Consider the following 20030-nt stretch of genomic DNA (forward strand, 5'->3'; position numbering starts at 1 on the left):
TTTTCAGCAGGGCCTGTCCCAACAGGACAAGGAGTAGTGGTTATAAATTAAAAGAGGGTGGATTTAGATTATATATAAGGCAGAAGCTTTTTACTCTTTTTGTGCTGAACCACTGGAATGTGTTGCCCAGAGAGGTGGTGGATGAGGCATCCCTGGCAACATTTAAAGTCAGGTTGTTCTGGTCTCTGAGCAGCCTAGTGGATGTCCCTCTGGGAAGGTGGACTGGATGACCTTGAAAATAACCTTCCAACCTGTACTATTCAGTGATTCTATGAACTCCAAACCTCCAAAGGTATTGGATGTCCGGGAAGGGAGGATATAGAATCTTCCCAGTTCTCTTCCAATATCCTGTAAGGTTTTTCTGCTTTGAAGTTAATTATCCTAGTTGATATTCTAATAAAAGCTGCCTTTTTTGAGCTTAAAACCCTCTCATCCTTCTTTGAGACATCCTGTGCAGAGGAAGGTCAAGACACATTGCCTCAAAACTCATGACTTGAAGTGCCCTCACTGTCCAGACTGTTTTGTCATTACACTTTCACCATGTGCCACATCCTGGCTCCTCCATTCCCTGATCCTGACCCTCTCTTGGGGGACCCAGTGCCACGAGCTGAGGCTGGAGGCACATTTGCAGCAGAGGAGTAAACTCCAGGGAGCAACAGAGGACAGAGCCAAGAGGCAATGAATCTCTACAGAGGAAAGAAAATGGATTTCAGTTCATCTGCGACAGCCATGTGCCCAGGCATAATTGACAACACAAACTGTTTATTTAAAAATAAGCTTGGTTTTGCCTGTGTTTCTTGGTAGCAGACCTAAACACACTAACAAGTAAAGTGGTTTTTCACAAGCCTTCATCTGTCAATATCAAGGATCCTGTTTTGTATTCCCAGACCCAGAGTGGCTCTGAACAGCACATTATATTTCCATCCTACTGTGCTGCCAGGCACTGTGCTTTCAGGGTAACAGATAACATGTTAACGACTGAAACAGGCTGTAAAAATGCGGGGGGAATTGTGTCAGCAGGGGCAATCACTCAGGTCTCCAGACAGAGGGCCTCCTAATGGGACCTCAGCTAAGCACTGCACAGGCTTAATTCCCAGGCAGCACCATCCTGTGAACTGGACAGTCTCCAGGTTTCAGGCACCTTTCCTGCACAGGGAGATTGACTTCATATTGATAAAAATCTGGGGCATAATTGTTCTTGATTTTGGTGGTGTGCAGTCAGCATCAGTCTCAGCAATGTGACAGTAAGGTATCTTTTTATCTGCACACATAGGGGTGCTTCTATTCCCCACATTTTGTGAATCTGTTGGCAGGCTGAAAGCTCTCTGCACTCAAGTGGCAAAGCTCTCATTTGCCACAACTCCTTTGGTTCACAGGAGACAGAGTAATGGCAGAGCCATAATTGTTCTTTGGGGAGGACCACCGTTCCTTGAGGAAGACCATCCAGGAGCCCTCTCTTCCTCTTCTTGCTGTTATTCACTCTCATTAGCCTTTTTTTAAATCTGTAGAGTTTACTCCAGCTCTTACTCCAGCGCTGACCTTGTCTAATCGTATTGATTGTTAGTAACTGAGGGCTAATTAGGAAGCAAGTTGCTATGGAAATTCTTGAGTCACACATATAAAGAGAAAATACTGCTAAAACCACCCGTGCATGGTGACTATTAGCATAGTTAAACAAATTAAAAAATATAATTCATTCAGATGTATGCTGGAATTCAAATGAAGACCTAATACACTACAAGGAAGTTTTTCCCTTGCTACCACATTTTCCTCTTTCGTGGTAGTTTTTTTCTTTTATTTGTATGTTGAATGAGTTATACATAATTTTAGGACTAAATGACAAAGTAGGCTTTGGGTTGTTCTCCACCCCCACCCAGCAGCCCACACACAATATGTCACAACAAGTTTCATGTGACAGGAGAATGGCTCAGGCAGAGGGTAATGGGACTTGGAACCCCCCGGATTTCTGGGTCATTTGTTCATATCCAGTCTGCATGTGTGTGATGAATGTTTTATTTTCACTTGGGTAGGCTGATGGCTGGCATACCAGGAGAGGGTGAGCTCAGCCTGTGCCCTCAGGAGATGGTGATTCATTGCAAGCTAAGGCTGCCACAGCTGGCTGTCAGCAGCAGCAGCCTCTCTTGGCCAGACTTTGAAATGGGGTCTCAGTGGGTGTCCACGCTCCTTTGTGGGGCACTGTGGGAAGGCTTGATTGCTTTGGCCATGCTGTGCCTCATCTGTGGATAAATGGAAGATTTTTGCCACCCACATCAATAAAGTCTTTTTACCTCACTTTTAACTAAATGTAACCTAAAAGAAAATCAAGGGTATTCTCCCTGTTTAGTGGGGCCTTTCTTCTTCTCCTTTGGCACCTTCCTAAGTAGTCATGTCACTGACACATCTGAGCTCTCCTAACAGGTCTCCATCTGTACATTTTTAAGGAGGAGGATTAGAGAGCTTGCTTCCTGGTGCCACCCTTCTGGACTCTTTGAATGATGAGGCAAAATGGATTTGGGAGAGTCGCAGGTCTAGGTGGGAGTGAGTCGTGTCCTGAGCTCGGGTCACACCCTGAACTCCAGGGGAGTTTCTCTGCCCTTCTCATTCTTCAGTGGATGAATGACCTCAAACTGACTTTAGCAGCACACAGAGAAAAAAGTGAGCAGAATTGGAGTTGTTTTGTAGCATTAATCTCTTTTAACAGGTCTCATGGATAAATATTCTGTGTGGCTTCTTGGGACTTGCATGCTCACAGAGGTTCATTCATTTAACTGAAAATAAGTTATAAAATTGATTAGAATAAGTTATAGAATTGATTACTGTTCCAAAAAAGACAATAATGACAAAAAAAAAAACCACACCCACGCACAAGAAAACACATAGAAAAAAATAAAAAATCAAAATACACAAGTATGTTTGAATTCATTAGGATCAACTAAATCCAAAACATCTGATGTGGGGCTTTGTGTGGTCCTGAAGTCAAATAGGTGCCACTGTCCTGACCCTGCCATTTTGAAGTACCAATTGCATGATTTCAGGCCAAAGACAGAAATTAAAACCCATTAAAAATGTACTTGAGCTGCTGCATCATCTGCCCTCACCAAAGGCATTCATGTGGAGCACAGGGATTCACTTGGAGAATCACTTAGCCAGAGCCACACTGCAGAGCCCTCTTGGAACAGGTGGAAAGAGTACAATGCCACCATATTACCTTTGTGTAGAAGAAGGTGGTGGGTGCTGCTGCTGCTGGTTGCTCTCTGTTTGCTGGATCCTTCTGCATGTAAGAAAAATGCTCTTCTGTCCAGGCATCTGGTCCAAATTTGAATAATTTCAAGAAAAAATATCTTTTAGAGAGAATTCTGATCATGTTCCATAATATTATGCTATATTTGTTTCTTCATTTTGCCATTAAAATAATTCAAAAATGCATGCTTTTTCTCCCATCTGGTGGAAAAAGGAACAGTGAATCATTTTTCTTTAAGTTTTAGTTCAGTATTTAACAGTCCTTTAAATCTGAGCTAATTTGCTGTCAGAGGATTGCCTTTAAGTTTGTGTACTTCTGTGTTCTGTGTATTGAGCTGTGTGCTTTCTAGAGAAAGCACTTATTCAAAATTGCAGGAAAATATGCACTCCTCTAAAATGTAGAATGCTAATGTAAATACATATCCACCATTAAAATCAATGGATTTTCATTCCTTCTGCTGCAGAGTCTGAAATCTTCTTCAGACTCTACTAAAGCAATGATATTTATCAGAAATGGCAGATTTAATTTAATATATTTATTTTTAAAGTGTGTTTCATCACCATGACTTTTCCAAATGGTGATTTTTGTGGTTTGGGATCTCTTCAGGAATTGTTTTTCCCCCTTAACAGTAGTATTTTCTCAGAGGGTTTTAGTGAAAATACAAAAAGGTTTTGCCAGGCTTGAGTGCTGTGAAAACACTGTAAGTTCCATTTTATTTATATCAATACAGGAAGTCAGACAGAAAAAAATATTATAAGTACAGGCAATACTGTCCAGCATAGGAATAGACACAGCAACTTCTAAGGAAAAGATGATTTTTTTTTTTTTTTAAATTCAAACCTGATTCCTTTTTCAGCCTCTTTTTTTTAGTGCTGTGGCTAGGGAGGAAGATTCCTCTTTTCTCTTGATGAAGAAGGAAGAGCCAATTCCAATAAGGCGTTTTGCATCATCTGCAGGTCAAACTTCCTTCTATGCCCCAGGACAGAGGGGGCGAGAGTGGTTCCCAGGTAGTTCAAAGTACTCTGACAGAGGAGGAACAGGCTGTTCCCAAGTGGCTGAGAATTGCCTCTGGGTTCTCAAGGGTTTTGTCTCATTCCTGTGGAATGGTTCTTCCTGAGGGCTCCCCATCAAAGGGCTGGGTCCAGCCTGAGGATTTCCTTGTGAAAGCCCCGCAAGAGCAGAAAGCCTTTGTTTATTGAGTGCTTCTCCAGGGTGGGGTGCAGAGCAGTGGAGGCAGCAGCCTCCTTGGGCACGGGGTGGGGTGTGCAGAAAGGCAGCTGCTGCCTGCTGTCAGTGAGTAAGAACCCTCCTGCGGCCATGGGTTTCGTATTTTTATTGCTTTTATTGGAATATTGTGTGTACTCACACACAAGCACAGAAACATGTTACTGTAGTGAATTTTGGCCCAAGCTTTATGACACCTTCCCTTCCCCCTGTTAAGACTTCCTTATCTGTCTGCAGCCTTGCAGAGTTTGCTGATAGGGGTTGCAACTCAGGTGGAAGCATATGATTTTCCAAGGTTTCCTAGTGGACAGCTGTTCAGTTATTTGTAAAATAAGACTCTAGGTGTCTTGATTCAGGCTCCTCTTTGCTGCCACTTGGCAAAAGGGTTAGGGAGGGATTGTGTGCAATTCCCACATTTGCATGTCATTGCTGCATCCTCCAATAGAGAACCTGCAGATTTGGGGTTAGCAGTAATTTTTTTCTGCTCATTATGATATCATAATTATATAAATAAGTCTTGTTGCACTTGTTCTCTTGGTGGTGCATGTTTTTCCTCTGGCAGTCTGTCGCAAGGCAGAGGTTTGGATTTAACTTTGGAAGCATAAAGGAATATCCTTTTCCTTGGTTAGGCTATTTGTAATCATGCAAACATTGATGCAGTACCATCTTAGCTGAGCCTGGTGCCAAAGCTCAAGGATAAGAGTTTGTAGGGTCAAGGCTTCAGCTTGACACAAAACATAAGGACAGTAAGTTGCTTTTGTGGAAAGGAAGAATGAATGTAAAGAGAAAAGAGGAGACAAGGAAATCTCTGTGTTGGAAAAGAATATTTCGCAGAGAGAACTCTTAACACTGAATAAGAGAAGCCTAAATCCTTTCAGGAGAACATTTGAAAGATGTAGTGCATGGTGCTGGCAGCTGTTGGATGGTGTCTGTATTCATAACTGGGCTTAACATTAGGCAATGCTAATGTTTTTCTTATAATGGGTCAAATCATGGAGATTTATTTTCACTGAAGTGGGTGTATGAACTATATGATTTGCTCTGGTGAATAATACTCAGTGTTCTGGGAGGATTTTTAATGCAAAAATTGAGGACTAAGAACAATTTTTTTTTTTAATTTCCTATCTTAGCTAAAATGTTTAATTGTGCCTATCTGAGGCACTTGTTATTCTGGATATTCCTGATTCTGTAATGTATTGAATTAGTAATGAACTGTCCTCCAGAGGCCTCTCATGAATGTGTGCTTCCTTAAAGCATCTCAAAACTGTCTGCTGAAGTATCTGGGAGCACCTGCTGCAGGATAATCTGTTTGGAAAGGCTGTCACTAGATCTTGGGCTCTGGAAGCCACATGTTCTCCCAGCCCAAGACAGTCTGCCTATTGATTTCTCCCAGAAATTATTTGCTGCACTTCCCCGTTCAGCTGCTCCCCTGAATGATTGTCTCCAATGTAATTTCTTCATCTCCCCAGGTCATCTTAATAAACTATTCATCATTAGCTGGCTACTAAAGCCAAGAGAGGAGTAATAAAAGATAAGTGGCAATTGCTTGCCCATTTCCAAGGAAGGAGTTACAACTGAGGAATATCAGCATCTCTGAAAGAGAAGGTTCCTTCCTCAGCTGAGCACCCATCTTTGTCTGCCAACATGGTCTCAACAGCCTCTGGAGCCCATCATGCCTGAGGGGAAAAAGTGCCATTGACTGAGCAGTTTACACACATTTTTCTGTCTTCCCTGCAAGCTTTCATAGCCAAAGATAAAATTTAGTAATTCCTGAAGTGGGGGGCAGCAGATATGTCTGTCCCAGGGGCTGGAGGGCACTTAGTTCTGAGCCCCATCTCTCTGGGCTGCCTGTGTGGAGCCAGATTTCTGTGGAAAGTTGCCATTTCCTCCAAAACCCTTTTTCTTGTTTGACCCTAGAAAGTTTCATGCATTTTCAGCATTTCTGGCAATAAACTGAAAGGAGTATAACACACTCCCTTAATGTCCCCCCAAACTGTACTGATTATAAAATCAATTCTTGTAATGATGTAGCTCTGTCTGTTGGATCTGGTTGTTATCAGTCCCAATTCTGCAGACTAATCGTGTGCTTTTTCAGATTAGAGAGGCCAATTTAAAACCTTTACATGGACAATTAATTTGATGCAACCAAACTCTCCACAGACTTTCATCTGGATTTCTGGCATGGTGCTAAAGCACAGATAGAAATAAAATCCCCTTTGCTTCTGTCTACCATGCAGAAATTTGCATTTTATTTTTTTCCCATGCCTGCAGGGATTTATTTGAGAACATGGCTTCCTGCCCTTTGGAGAAGACAGGAAGGCACAGCATTGGCACCTCCTGATAATCTCCCTCAAAGACTGATGCACTATCTGACTCCAAGTGTGGAGCTGCCATCAATGTTCAGTTGGTTAAATGGGTTTTCCACTTCTTTAGTAAGGCCAGTACAACACGTGTGTGTGTGTGTCTTCAGCAAAGTAAAGAGATGATGAGAAGAGTCAGTCCTTGATTTCATTTCTGAAACATCAATATCTGCTAAGAGATATTACCCTGTAACTCCCTGGTGTTCAATAAATCATGGCAGAGAGACAAGTTTTTCATGTTCACAAGGAAAAGTGACAGGAGAAAGTGTCAACTATCTATTTTTTAAAGGTCAAAAGTCTCTAATATTTTTAAGAAAAATGGCTTTTCTTTTGTAACCTGTTTAAATCAATGTAGTAGCATTCTGCTGTCACTTCAGAGGGAAGTTTTCAAAAGTAGATTTTAGACTGGCTTGTTTCTGATCAGGCCAAAGAAATAAGAGTCACTCCATCCATGACACAGAGACAGAGGGGACAGAGGTAGCCAGGTGTTTAATTTTTCAGTTCAGACACGTCTCAGGCAGGTCCCGTGGGGGCTCAGCCAGTGAATGCTGGGCAGGATTGCCTGGGCAGCACCACATTTACTTGTGAAGCTTGACATAAACTGTGGCATCAGTCAAAGCACTGAGTAAAACTGACCTGGAAAACTGCTCTAAAGAGTATTTATATTTGTAGAAAGGGGGGAAAATAAGCATTTCTGGACTTTTTCCCTTCTCCTTTCCCTTAAATGAACACAATGCTGTTGATTTGTAGCAGTGCAGGGAGCACAGTGAGGCCACCTGCTCTGGGAATCAGTACCTTGAACCTCCAGTATCACTGCTGATTTCAGGTACCCACAGAATGAAAGAAAAGCATTCATGGGAATCCACAGGGCAGCTAAGCCACAGAAAAACTGCATCAAGTGTGAAGGATAATAGCCAATAAACACCCAATTATAATGTATCACAGGAAATACAAGGTGAACAGATCAAGTGTATAGCCTGTGTACATACCTCCTCTGGAAGGGAATTGAAGGAAGGCTGTAGGAGTCTACAGAGATGGAGTCACCACCAGGACCACAGAGTAGGTCCTGTGTGCCCGGAGAGGGGTGAAATCCCTTCTTCACACCATGTGCCACATCTGTGTGCAAGGTGCACACACCAAGCAAGGACCAGAACAGCCTTGACAGACAGGACAGTCCCCTCTGCTAGCCCACCATGGGGGGAAGAAATGCAGAAATCCAAAAATCCCACATTTACTGTGGCCATCAGACAGCCAAACTCACCAGGTGGGCAGCAGCCTCTCTCTGCCACTCCTGCTGCAGGAACTACAAGGTCTTCATGCTGGAAATCACACATTCCTGGGCACCATGGGAGGGGTTAATGCTGGTCCAGGCTGCTCTTCTGCCTTGTGTATGCTCTGCTCTTCTTTTGACATGACTCACCACTCACTGAACTCTGTTATCTGTACACAGGCATGCATATATAAGCACACATTTTTTTAAACAGTCTTATTTCCAAGCAGGAGAAGGAATTACCTTGTACCCTTCCTATCATAAAAGACATAAACTTCCTGTCTATTATTCTTTTGTTATTTGGAAACATTAGACCACTTGGCCCCGAGTCCATCAGTTTGTGAGTTTAAAACTCTCTTGTTTTTTCTGTAAGACTTTGGTTAGCCTAAGAGACTTTTCCTTCAGAGAAACTGCCATGAACTCTAAGTCCTTTGCTAACAGAATTGTTTAAAAGGCCATTTTGGTGTATCTTGATTTTTACAGGTTGCACTCTGGGTGCAGCTGGTTTGAAGAGGAATCCTTCCTCTGGATCACACGGGGCTCTGCCACAGATGTCATGAAGTTGTACCCCCGGCCTTGCCTAAGGGCAGCTTTGCAGGCAGATTAAATGATTTTCCATCTCCCTCTCTTCTAACACAGGCTCTGACTGTCACATGTGGAAATTACACACTGCACTCAGTTGCTGGGGAGTGGGTAATAGTGATTCCAGTTTGCTGCTTTAGTGGCAAATTAGAGGAGGTCCCTTAATCTTGTGATGTCACATCTTAGAGTCTTTGCAGAAAAATAAAAGCTGTTGTCCTTTGTGCCTTTGGAAAATGCCTTTACTGCATGCTTTTTCATCTTTTAGGCTATATTTGAGTGAACAATTTATGCTTTCAAGGATCACTGGTGATTTCAACTCTGCATGGAGTGAAAACTAAGCTCAGGCAGATGCCTAAGCACTTTGCAGCCACTGGGTGGTTTGGATATTTGGGGTTTTTTTTAAGAAATTTCCCCTGACTGTTTTGCACACCATCTACTCCAAGGCTTGTCTGTTGCAGAAGTGATGCTGGGATTGCTGGCTGGGTTTCCTGCCACAGCTACCAGTAGCACTAATAGTGTCATTCATTCCAAACAAACAACGTAATAACAGCCCTATCTTCTCTCTTGATGACATATAATCAGATCTGCATTATGAGCAATCATCTGTTTGTGTGTATTTATACTGCAAGAAAAAACACTTGCACAAACACTAGCCAGCAATCCCTTTTTTTCTCTTTGTAGCTGCTGCCTCAGGTGTTATTTGCTCTCTTCTACAGAGGATCTGAGTCTGCTGAGTTGGTTGTTTGATGTGAGCAGCAGTGGTTTGCACTTTTAATGTATCCAAGTCATTGTTTGGAATTTCCAGGAGCAGATGTGCACTTTTTGCTAGGTATGAATAAATAGTTCACACAGATTATGCAGCCAAACCCCAGATTAGTGCTGCCTGTTGTTCACAGTGCGTGCCTGATCTCCTAAACAGAATGGTTTGGTTTTATTTATCCTTCTTACCTGAACAAAAGCCCTGTCAGGTTTATGTGCAGCCCAAAACTGGGATCCATCTGCAAAGAACAATGAAGAGTAAGGTCATCACCACCAGGATTTCCTGGAGAGAGTATAGCAGAGAATACAGTTCATTGCAGGGGACAGAGGGTCATTTCCTTCACTACTGCAACCCCCTGAGGATTCAGCCCAGCACCAGAAGGGTTACTGCCCTTCTGTTCCTTTTACTGCTCTTGAGATGCTCATAACCTCATTAGCTGAAAAAGAGGTTTACTTCAGCTGGAAGACAAAAAAATGTCATTGTAAATGGACATATTTATGTATGTCCATCTTTCCATTACCTGTTTAAAAAAAACCAAGCCTGTTGTACCTGTGAATGGGAATGCTAGAATGAAAGCCATTTCCCACATCTCTGACAGCCCCCTCACACAGGTGTTATTTAATTCTGTTTAAAGCACAATCTCTTAAAAACCTACTATTTTAAAAACCTAATCTTGCAAAAACAGTTTGGAGATTCCTATCTTCCGCCCTCTCTTCATTCCTTTCCTTCACCATGCATTCTCTAAGCCTTCCAGAGTGCCACGGCCTGCTTGTGCCCCAGCTTAATCAGATCTGCATCTTCCATTTCTAGAATCAGAACAAAGCCAATAACCTACCACACTCACAGGAAGCCAAAACACTCTTCTGATGCAGAAACATTCATTTTTAAGCAATCCATTAAAAAAGCTGTGTCATCCAAGTTGTTCCAAAGTTAGATAGCAGATTGGATCATAAAAAAATTATTACCCTCAGCAGCACTATCTGCTGGGTGAGGTCACAACTGTATCACGGTTTCTTAATAACCCTTTTTTCCCTGTATAAGGCCAACACATCTGCAACATTTTTTTCCCTGAACTTCTTAGTGGCATGAAGTATCTTCTGGCTAAATGTATTTGTTGGTATTAAACATGATGCTTTTCCTGAAGATTTTCTTTTTTTCTGAAGATTTTCTTTTTTCTAGACAACTGATTTTTAGATTGTGGGGAATGGCAAATATACACCTGACCACCCAAAAAGAGTGAAGAAAACCAAACCAAACTTAAAAGTGTGAGACACCTCCCACATTGTTAAATCTCTGAGACTGTATTTACGCAAGTGAATTTTACATTGTCATATAAATACCTCATAGGGAGTGTTTGATTCTATTCTATTCTATTCTAGTCTAGTCTAGTCTAGTCTAGTCTAGTCTAGTCTAGTCTATTCTCCTGGACATTTCCACTTATGTCTTGTAATTATTTTTAAAGAATACAGGTCTTTGAAGCATCCCTTCCAATGGCTGTGTATCTCACATGGCATGAAGGAATCCCTGTTTCCATTGAAACATTTTGTTGCTGCTGAGAATTAAGTAATAAAGAGGAACACACTCACATGTGAGCTGTGGTTCAGCACTGCTAAACAAACCCATTCCTCAATGCACCCTGCCAAGAACCTATTGTCAGTCCTCATGTACTTTTATTTTCTTATTCTCCAGCAAGTTTAGAGCTCCTGGAGCAGAGCAGAGTTGGATTTCTTCCATTTAAAAAACCATGAGGAAACAGAAGGGAAAACTTCTTATTAAACTAAAAAATATCAAACCACTAAGGCATGTTTAAAACTGAAAAGGTCAGGTGAAAAACATGTCTTCTTTTACAAGGCTTCTGTTTGTCTCAAATGGGCAGGTGATCTGTCAGGTATGGTTCAGCTGTTACTTAGAAGAGAGTGGAATACATTTATATTCCTCTGATTAATTTTTGTGATTATTTTTTGGCTGTGCACCTCACATTACAATCTCTTGTTTTACCTCAGGCCTATTTGAATCTATTTGCAACCATCATAATTTCAGAAGAACATGCTATCCAGGAACAAGTGTCATCCCGTTTCCAATCTATTTATCCAAGGTTTCATGCCAAAGATGTGTGCAGTTACCTTATGATTAAAATGCAATAGACCATGACACTCTCACTGAATTACAACTGTATTACAAATTTTACTTCCTACAGCTGACCTCAGCCTGAGAAAATAACATTTTGGCACCATTTCCAAAAAAATGGCAGTGAGGAATCTTTTGGCATGGCTGTCTTTACCTCGTCCTTCCTGGTCAGTTCCAGGATAAGTGATGTGGCTGGGATAAGGGACACTGCACTAATGCCCACTTGATTCACCAGGGGAAATCCTGAGCTCTAAGTTACACCAGAGCCTGAGCCCACAGATTAAGGAAGCAAAGAAAGATGAGTTCTGGACTAGCAGGAGATGCATTCTGGTGTGGTGATAGCAGCAAAAATGGCCATTTATATTCTGCGCTTCTCTGGCTGTAAGTGGGCATTAACCGAGTACAGACCATGTCAAATGAGGTTTGCTCCAAGGTGTGGAAGACTTCTTCACTTCTGTGGTCTCCAGCTGCTGCTAACAAGGGCACACCTGCTGCTGGCTTAATTTTAATCTCTGTTCTTCCCATTGGGTCAAGACAGCAGAGTCCTGTTGCAGAAGTTGTGTAATATTTCTTGGGAACTTTTTAGCTGTCTTTGTTTTCAGTCACCTTCACCCCCTCTTTTCTTCATTGAGTTAAAAGGTTTCATTAAATTTCTCTCAGTAATTAGTAATGTCAGAAGTCCTGGAGCCCATGATGGATAGACCCTGACTTCTAAAGCACAAGGAATGGTGACAGCAGGACATGCAGGGCTGATGCTGCAGATACAAACTCCAGCCTCAGATCTCTCTTCCTGGCTGTTGTTGTTGCTTGCCCCTTGTACTCATCAGCATTTCTGTTTTCTTATCTCATATCCACCTTGTTTTTAAAACTCATCAGTAATCTGAGAAGAAGTTCCTTGTGAATTTTTCACTTCTCCGTTTTCTGCTTCACCATGACTTGAAATATCTTGACTTCTAAATTATTTTTCAGAGAGATCTCACAGAATGATGCCTTGGAGGTCATAGAAGCAAATGTGTTTTCCAACCTTCCCAAACTACATGAAATGTAAGTAATGAGCAATCTAAATGCAAAGGAGACAATTATAAAGATTCATTATAGGCAAGCATCAGAGGTTTTGCAGTTTGGTTCAGGTAAGCACAGAAGAATTTGTAGCATTATAGGAGCATTTGAAATCTCCCTTTGTCTTTTCCATCTTCTTATCGGGCTGCCCCTTTCTTTACCTTCTCAGGAGAAAATTTATCCTCAGAACACTGCCAGGATCAAAAGGTGGTGGGGCCTGCCTTTCCATGACAGGCTGCTCCCTGAAATCATCCAGATCTTCTGCTGCCAAAAAGAAAACCTCAGAGTATTGTTCCACTGCATCATGGGACAAACACAATTTGAAGATCAATTTATTGATATATTTTTCTCTGATGTTTCATTTCCTCTTTACAGAAGAATTGAGAAAGCCAACAACCTCGTGTACATCGATAAAGATGCCTTCCAACACCTCCCAAGCCTCAGATATTTGTAAGATCTTTTGCTCTTTACAACTCCTCGAGTCACTTTGAATTACACAGCTGTGTGTTTGTGCAGCTGGTGCTGAGCACTTTGGGTGATAAGACAGGATGATTCCCTCTCCTCACTACAGTTGCACATTATCAAGACACATTTTCCTGCCCGCACAGTCCTCAGAAAAGCTGAAGATAAAGTTTCCACAGAGGAGTCCCACACACAAGTTCCCTGAGCCTTTCTAAGCAACAGGTTGAAAATGAGTGATGAGAAGAGGAGCTGGAACTTTCTTACTTCTATAGAAACAAATTTAGGTTGAAATTCCTCCTGGGAGCTTAGGGACAAAATAAAAATCTCTCACCTGTCTTTGCAATGGTGCTGCCTTCTGTTATAGGTCTCATACATGATGTTAAACATTCAGATTACTTTTTCTTTGGCAAAGGTGGTGTTATAGCCATGGTCTTCATAAATGCCTGCTGTGAGATTATTAGATCCCCAAAATACAAACATACAGCTGTATACAGATACAAAATAATTGTATACAAAATACAAAATAATGCTGCATGTTCAGCTTTATTTCCTCAGCCAGCCTCATCAAGAATGTGATTTGCACTGCTGTGGTTGCCACATCTGTTTCTGTGGAGTTGCCATCAAAATTCAGTGGTAACTCAGTGCATCCTCAGAGTAAGCTGGATACTCAAATATGTTTTCACTGCTTTTAGCACATGGTTTTAATGTGACTGATGATCTCTCCTCTGTGTTAGAACCCAAATGAAGTCCAGTGAACTCCATTTAAAGTTAGTTGGTTTTAATGGTGGCAGCTTATACAGCTCAAATGGTGCCCTTTGGTGAGCAGGATACCACTTTATTCACCCAGCAGGATACCAACTTAACTTGTGTATGTCCATCCACCTGAACACATAAACCCTGTCTGATTTTCCTGACTGACACAAGAAAGAAGCCTTGTTTTCCTTACTCATGTGAGAAGCCTGGTCATGGTTTCTACATTTGGGTACATGAATGGAAACATTTGATTGTCTGCTTAGAGATTTTATAAAGACAGTTTGAAATCAGGTCAGTGGTCTGATAGGCACAGCTCCCAGTAAGCCAAGGAGTGTTTAAAGTCTCTGAAAATCACTAGTATCTGACAGGTTCTGGGCTCAAAAATGCCAAGGGGCATTGCTTCAAATTTTTACTTTGAGATTTGAGATTTAAGGCTTGGACTTTAGGAGATAAGGTGTATTTAGCACTACAGAAGCCATTACAGTTTAAACCCTCATTGAACTGGAATATGAGTCTAGATTTGGAGTAGGATTTTTGCTCTTCCCAGTATTTTTGACTGATTCCCACTTCATAAAATTCATCAGACTCCTTGGTAAACTTTAACTTTTGTGTTTGCATAACTGAAACACAGGTTTTCTCTTGAGAGTGGGGAAATAAAACTTTAAATTTGCACTGTCATGCAGAGATATCATGTGCCTTTTTCCTTCCATTTCAAGCCTGAGTCCTTCAGCAGTGACTGCTGTCTTTGAGTAGCTCTGGCCACCTAAGAACAAAACCACAGCATTTGTTTATCCCATGTAAAATCCCCAGAAGAGTTGTCAGATGTACAGATGGGTGGAAAGAATGAGAGCACATTTATGTCACCTGAAATTGAAGCAGAAATCTGAACATACCAAAGAACACACAGTGAGCATTTAAATATGGGACACAGAAATCATAGGTGAAGGTAACTCACACTTTAAATATCTGAAACAGGGAAAGTCTTTCTCTTGGCTCTAGTGGATGTTGAACACTTGTGAACACTTGCCATTGCACGCTCCCATGCATGCTGACTCAAACATTCAGAGGTTCCACCTATGCAAAAACTCAGCTGCAGCAGCAATCCTATGACTTGTAGAAGCAACAGGTTGAAAATACAGAGGATTGCTTTTCTACCTGACCATTCCCCTAGTTTTACTCTTCAGCTAGTTTTCCTTTCTAGTTGATATCAGAGGAAATTGCATTTTGAAGTCTTTTCAAGGTTTTTTTTCTCCTGTGAGCATGGAGGGCTAGAAGAGACTCTCCAACTGCTGTATCCTATTTCTTCCCTGATCCACTTCATATATCCTATTAATTAAGTGCTCTATGGAAATTCCTGATGCTCTTCACTGTTCTCTGCTTTCCTCTATTTTCCAGGAGAGGCTTTTCCAGAAATTTAATGATTTTGTAACTAGAAGGTTTCCTTTAGTTTATTCACGGCCCCTTAATTCACGTTCATCCTTGTGCCAAAGCTTTTCTCTGATTTATGTCCATAAAATCCATCTTTGGTGCTTACTCCACTAACGGATTCATGCTGCATCCCCTCTGTGCCTTCATTTTAGGAGGTAAAACCCCCCAGTCTTGCACGATTATAGAGAGAACAAAAGGTGCAGGTTTCATGGCTGGGAGCTTCTGAACAGATGAATGTGGGGTTTGTTCTAATAAAAAGGGCTGAGGAAGATGTGCTGGGGGTATAAATCTGTGCAATATTGTTGGCTTCAGTGGGAGCTACATCATTTCCCAATGCAGGGACTGGGAGCAGGACACAAAGTTCTTGTTGGGGACTTTCTGCATGCAGTGATGCTGAGTAACATCATGCTCAAAGCAACATGCTCAGATCACCTCTCTTTGTGCTTTCCCCTACATTTCTGGGGGAAAGATGCCATTTTCTCCATCCCCTGGCTTAACTGACTGGTGCTTGCCCTTTTGGAAACGGAATAGGCAGAAAGCTTTGCTGTTTGAAAGGGTAAGATAGTTAATTTAATGAGAAAGCAGAAACCTTGATGGAAGGCTGTAAAACACCACCTGATAAAGGTAACCCAGTCCTCCTATTCACCTTCCTGCGACATGCAAGGAAGAGGCAATACTGAAAATATAAGGTAAGATGTTGAGGAGGTTAGGTTAATAGATTGATGGGTTTTCTGTTCTGTTAGAGGGGGTTTGTGGTGGTTGTTCAGGGATTTTTATACAATACACAAGCAAAAGGTTGTAAACATGTGGGACTACAGTATAAAATAATTCATAAAAGGGTAAAGCATCTGTGTGGAACAGCTATTGCAGAAATGATAAAAATTTTAAGGCCATGAAAGGAAACTTGTAAAACCTGGAAACTTGTAAAACCTGGAAACGTGTAAACCTGTACATCACTGCCTAATTTTCACATTAATTGCTGTAAGTTGGGAAGGAATAGCACATGGTTTTGTCAATATCGTGTCACATAACAAATTAGGTGGTTCTGTCTGACTGTGCAAAGAGGTACAGAGAGACCAAGCTGCAACCAGCATCTCAAAGCACAAGGACCTGGGTACCTGCCCATCCTTGGATCATTGTGGGTCTTCTGAAGCTCCCAGCTATGGGGGTAGTCTGGCAGAGTACAAGACATGTGCTCTGATTCCTTACACAGTTCTGTGGCTGTAGCAGAACTTTTAAAACACAATGCAGAAAATCTTTCAGAAAAAAAAATTATATTTACTGATGGTTTTTGTTCAGAGAAAAAAATAAATAATCAGTTTCAATGTCCAAAATTGAGCCCAGGTACTACAGCCCATTAGTTTAATGACCTTTGCAACACATTGTTTGCAAGGCTTTCTCTGTGTTTCTACAAAAATAGTTTTATAGCCACTGGGTCATGTTTATGGGCAGGCAAGAAGCTCTAGCTAGCCTTGTCAGTCCCCTCATCATTTTCATGGGCTCATTATGGACACCAGCTGTTGAATATTAATATGCTTTTATCTCTGTCAACTTGGAGACAAATACATTTCCTCCCAGCCCCTTTGTCTCCCCCTTTGTCTCCTGCATCATCATTACCAGTATGGCAAAAACACAAAGGAGAGGAAAATGCTGAAAAAACACAGAGATGAACAGCCTAAACCTTCTAGAAACTGGCAACCTCAACTTTCTCGCCAGTCTCTCAGAAGCAGTGAAGAGAATTGCTAATTGGTTTTCTTGGGTATATGCCAGAGAGACAGGCTGCTTCAAAATGGTAACTCACTGACCTTTTCATGGGTACAAGATTATTTATCTGGCTCTCATTAGGGAGACCTGTGGTATAGTCTCCTTAATAATGTAGTGATGGCTTTTCAAACTCATTTTCTTTCCAAAATTAGTGCTTGTATGTGATCCATGTCCTTTGGTTCAATTTTGAGGGGTGTCCATGTCCTGTATGAAGCAATCTCAGCTTACAATTCAAAGATTTGAATGTAACACTCCTTTCAGGTTAATTTTGAGGGGATACAGCTGGATTGTTGGAGGGGAGGGAAAATGTAGGTCCCAAAACTATAGGTTTTACCTGCAGAAGGAGCAGAGCCCAACTCCAAAGTCTTTCAGCAACATGTACCTGTCTGGGGCTTCCTAAACACAAATCTGCATTTGCTGCAGGTGTATCCCACCCCACAGAATTCCTGACCCTTTTCTTGGAGTTGACTCTTCAATAAAAAGAAGCGATGCTCCACTCCTTCCTTTGGCCTCCCTGTTAAAGACCTTTCCCTGGGAGTGGGGGCTGCAGATTTAAGAAGCCTGGGGTGCCTGAATCAGGGGAATGTCCAGCTGCAATCCGGCTCACAAGCACCATCAAGTGACCAGTGTGACTAAGGGACACAAAGATAATGCTCCCTGAGTGAAGCTGTGTTTATCTCTGCCTACCTTGAGCTTGTAATTTAGCAAATACCCACAGTAAATTGATGAGGTAAACTGTGTTCCCAGATTTGTCAGAACAGCTCCCACAACTTGGCACAAAAAAAAAATAAAAGAAAAAAGAAAAAAAAAACAGCCTAGTTGCTCTATCTGGAGATAAGCAGCCCAAATCATCCAGGAATTAGTTTCTGAAATATTTTTTTTTTCTCTGCTGATTGTGGTGCTCTATTTTCTTAAGTGCTGACTCTAGTAAGCCTTTTCAGAAAGACAATTAATACCTTGGAAAGCAGCCATCAGCAGTCTGAAAAAATAAAAAATATCCTCACCAAGCTGTTTATGCATGGCAAGGGGGGTCTCAGTTATAACACAGATTAAAGAGGACACTTGTTTAAAGTGAGGTTACTAAGGATGTATACATTGTATGGTAAATATATTGACAAAGCTGTCCTGCAGGAAAGATATTCAGTAAATTGGATTATCTGCATTCTAAAAAGATTATCCACTTAAAGGCCTCTGGAGATTTGCTGGTGGAATAAAAAGAGAGGGAAGATCTAGGCTGCAGTCTAGCTAGATATTTTTTCAGTTCTTTTTTCTGTGTTTAATTAAAAGAACATCCTCTCCTGCTCCTAATCACCATTCTGTGCCTCTGTGCAATCAGTGCCTTGTACCACCTGTAGATTTACTTCAATATGTAATGATTTGTCAAAGATGCTTCCCTCTTCATCTCCTGCTGCTCAGTTGACACCAGTGAAAATTGAACCCTGAACACTTTGGAATTACTGGAAAGATCAGAACTAACCCTAGGCATTGGTGATGGTTTTTCTCCCATGTATGGTGAAAGCCCTAACAACCAGTGTGGAATTTTGATATGCTGGGATTAAGTTGGCCTTGGGAGCAGTGTTTGAATAGCAGATGCTAGATCCCTGCCACCTTTCATTGCTGCACCATGAGGACTGAGATTTTCTTGGGAAAGGACTGTAGACAGAAAAGCTTCTGATGTCTTCCCTGCCCTGCAGTAGCCACACACTGCTTGGCAGGAGGCTCCTCCTTCATTTTCCTGCTAAGGGAAATGTATGCCATAATTTGTGTTTAAAAGGGGCTTGTAAAATAGGATTGCACAAATTTTTAGCATGTGACTCATTTAAAATTAAATGCAGCTTTCCACTAAAACCCTGTAAATCTCCAGTAATTTAAAGAGTGTATTTCAAAATATTGTAAGGGGGAGTTGCAGGTTCTTCTCCGATTTCTTCTAATTTTTATTTTTGGTGAAGTCCTTTTACAAAGTGTAAGTGCAGAAATGTTTTAAGTAACAAAGGCCTTGTATAATCCACCTGCTTCATTAATCATGCTTTCTATTTAACTCTATGTAATATAGCAATAGTTTTTCAGAGGCATTTTTGTGGAGGTTTCTTGGTCACACATGACAGCTGTTATTTTTAAGTTAATGCAATTTCAGACCACTCTGAATCCTGAGATGAAACAGTCTTGACATTTCAGCAACTTCCCCAAATTGACTTCTTGAATATTCACTAATACTACTTTAATTTTTCCCTGCATATGAACTATTGCTTTCTGTTACAAGATGAGACAGATCAAAGTTGGCTTTTCAGCATCTGAGGATACCCAGATACCATCTCAGGGAGCTCAGAGCAGTACTTATGCAAGTGAATGACTTTTTTATGGACTTATGTGTCACCCTGAGTTCCCAAATGTAGGATTTGGTTGTCACATGGAGGCGTTCAGTTTCAGTTCAAATTATGAAACCTGAAAGACTGCAACTCTCCTGAAATAATCTAGGTTCATAAAAAACATCATATGAACAATGTTACCTTTTTCCAGTCTCAACCAGTCCTTTGATCACAATTCAGCTATTCAGGAATGATACTGTTAAAAAAAAATAAATAAAAGGAAAAAAAATCACATCTAATAATAAAAGAATGTTGTTCTAAGTGCCAGGATAAAAAACCTTACATATCCTGTGTTCCTTAAGAAACCAATATTCTCAGTGAAAGGTTACCTTCTTTACCTTCTCATATATTAAAACCACAAAGATATAATCAAGCTTTCAAGAATCCACATTTTCTCTTTGTTTGGTGGGGTAAACACAAGACTTCTTGGTGTCTGGGAAAAGCTCCCAGATGTTCAGAGGCCAGTCCACTCCAACCCCTCCCTCCAGCACTGATCCCTCCTTCCAGCCATCAGCAGCCACCAGTCATCTCCTGCTGCATGGCAACATCACAATTTACTGACCTCGCTGCTGCTCTGGGTAACAAAATCTGACTAAATTAGATGGGGTCCATCTCTCTGGACACCTGTGACCTC

At 41.3% G+C, this 20030-nt stretch overlaps 1 protein-coding gene across 2 annotated transcripts in view; it reads left to right on the top strand.

The window, feature by feature from the left end:
* Positions 1–20030, top strand: part of FSHR (follicle stimulating hormone receptor) — an 81301-nt gene that overhangs the window by 39791 nt on the left and 21480 nt on the right. For both annotated transcript variants that reach the window (XM_059840835.1, XM_059840834.1), the window contains exons 3-4: positions 12534–12608; positions 12999–13073. In XM_059840835.1, the coding sequence (XP_059696818.1) occupies positions 12534–12608; positions 12999–13073 (150 nt within the window). The remainder of the gene's footprint in view (positions 1–12533; positions 12609–12998; positions 13074–20030) is intronic.

The sequence above is a fragment of the Haemorhous mexicanus genome, chromosome 3 (assembly GCF_027477595.1).
Source record: "Haemorhous mexicanus isolate bHaeMex1 chromosome 3, bHaeMex1.pri, whole genome shotgun sequence".
Lineage (NCBI taxonomy): Eukaryota > Metazoa > Chordata > Aves > Passeriformes > Fringillidae > Haemorhous > Haemorhous mexicanus.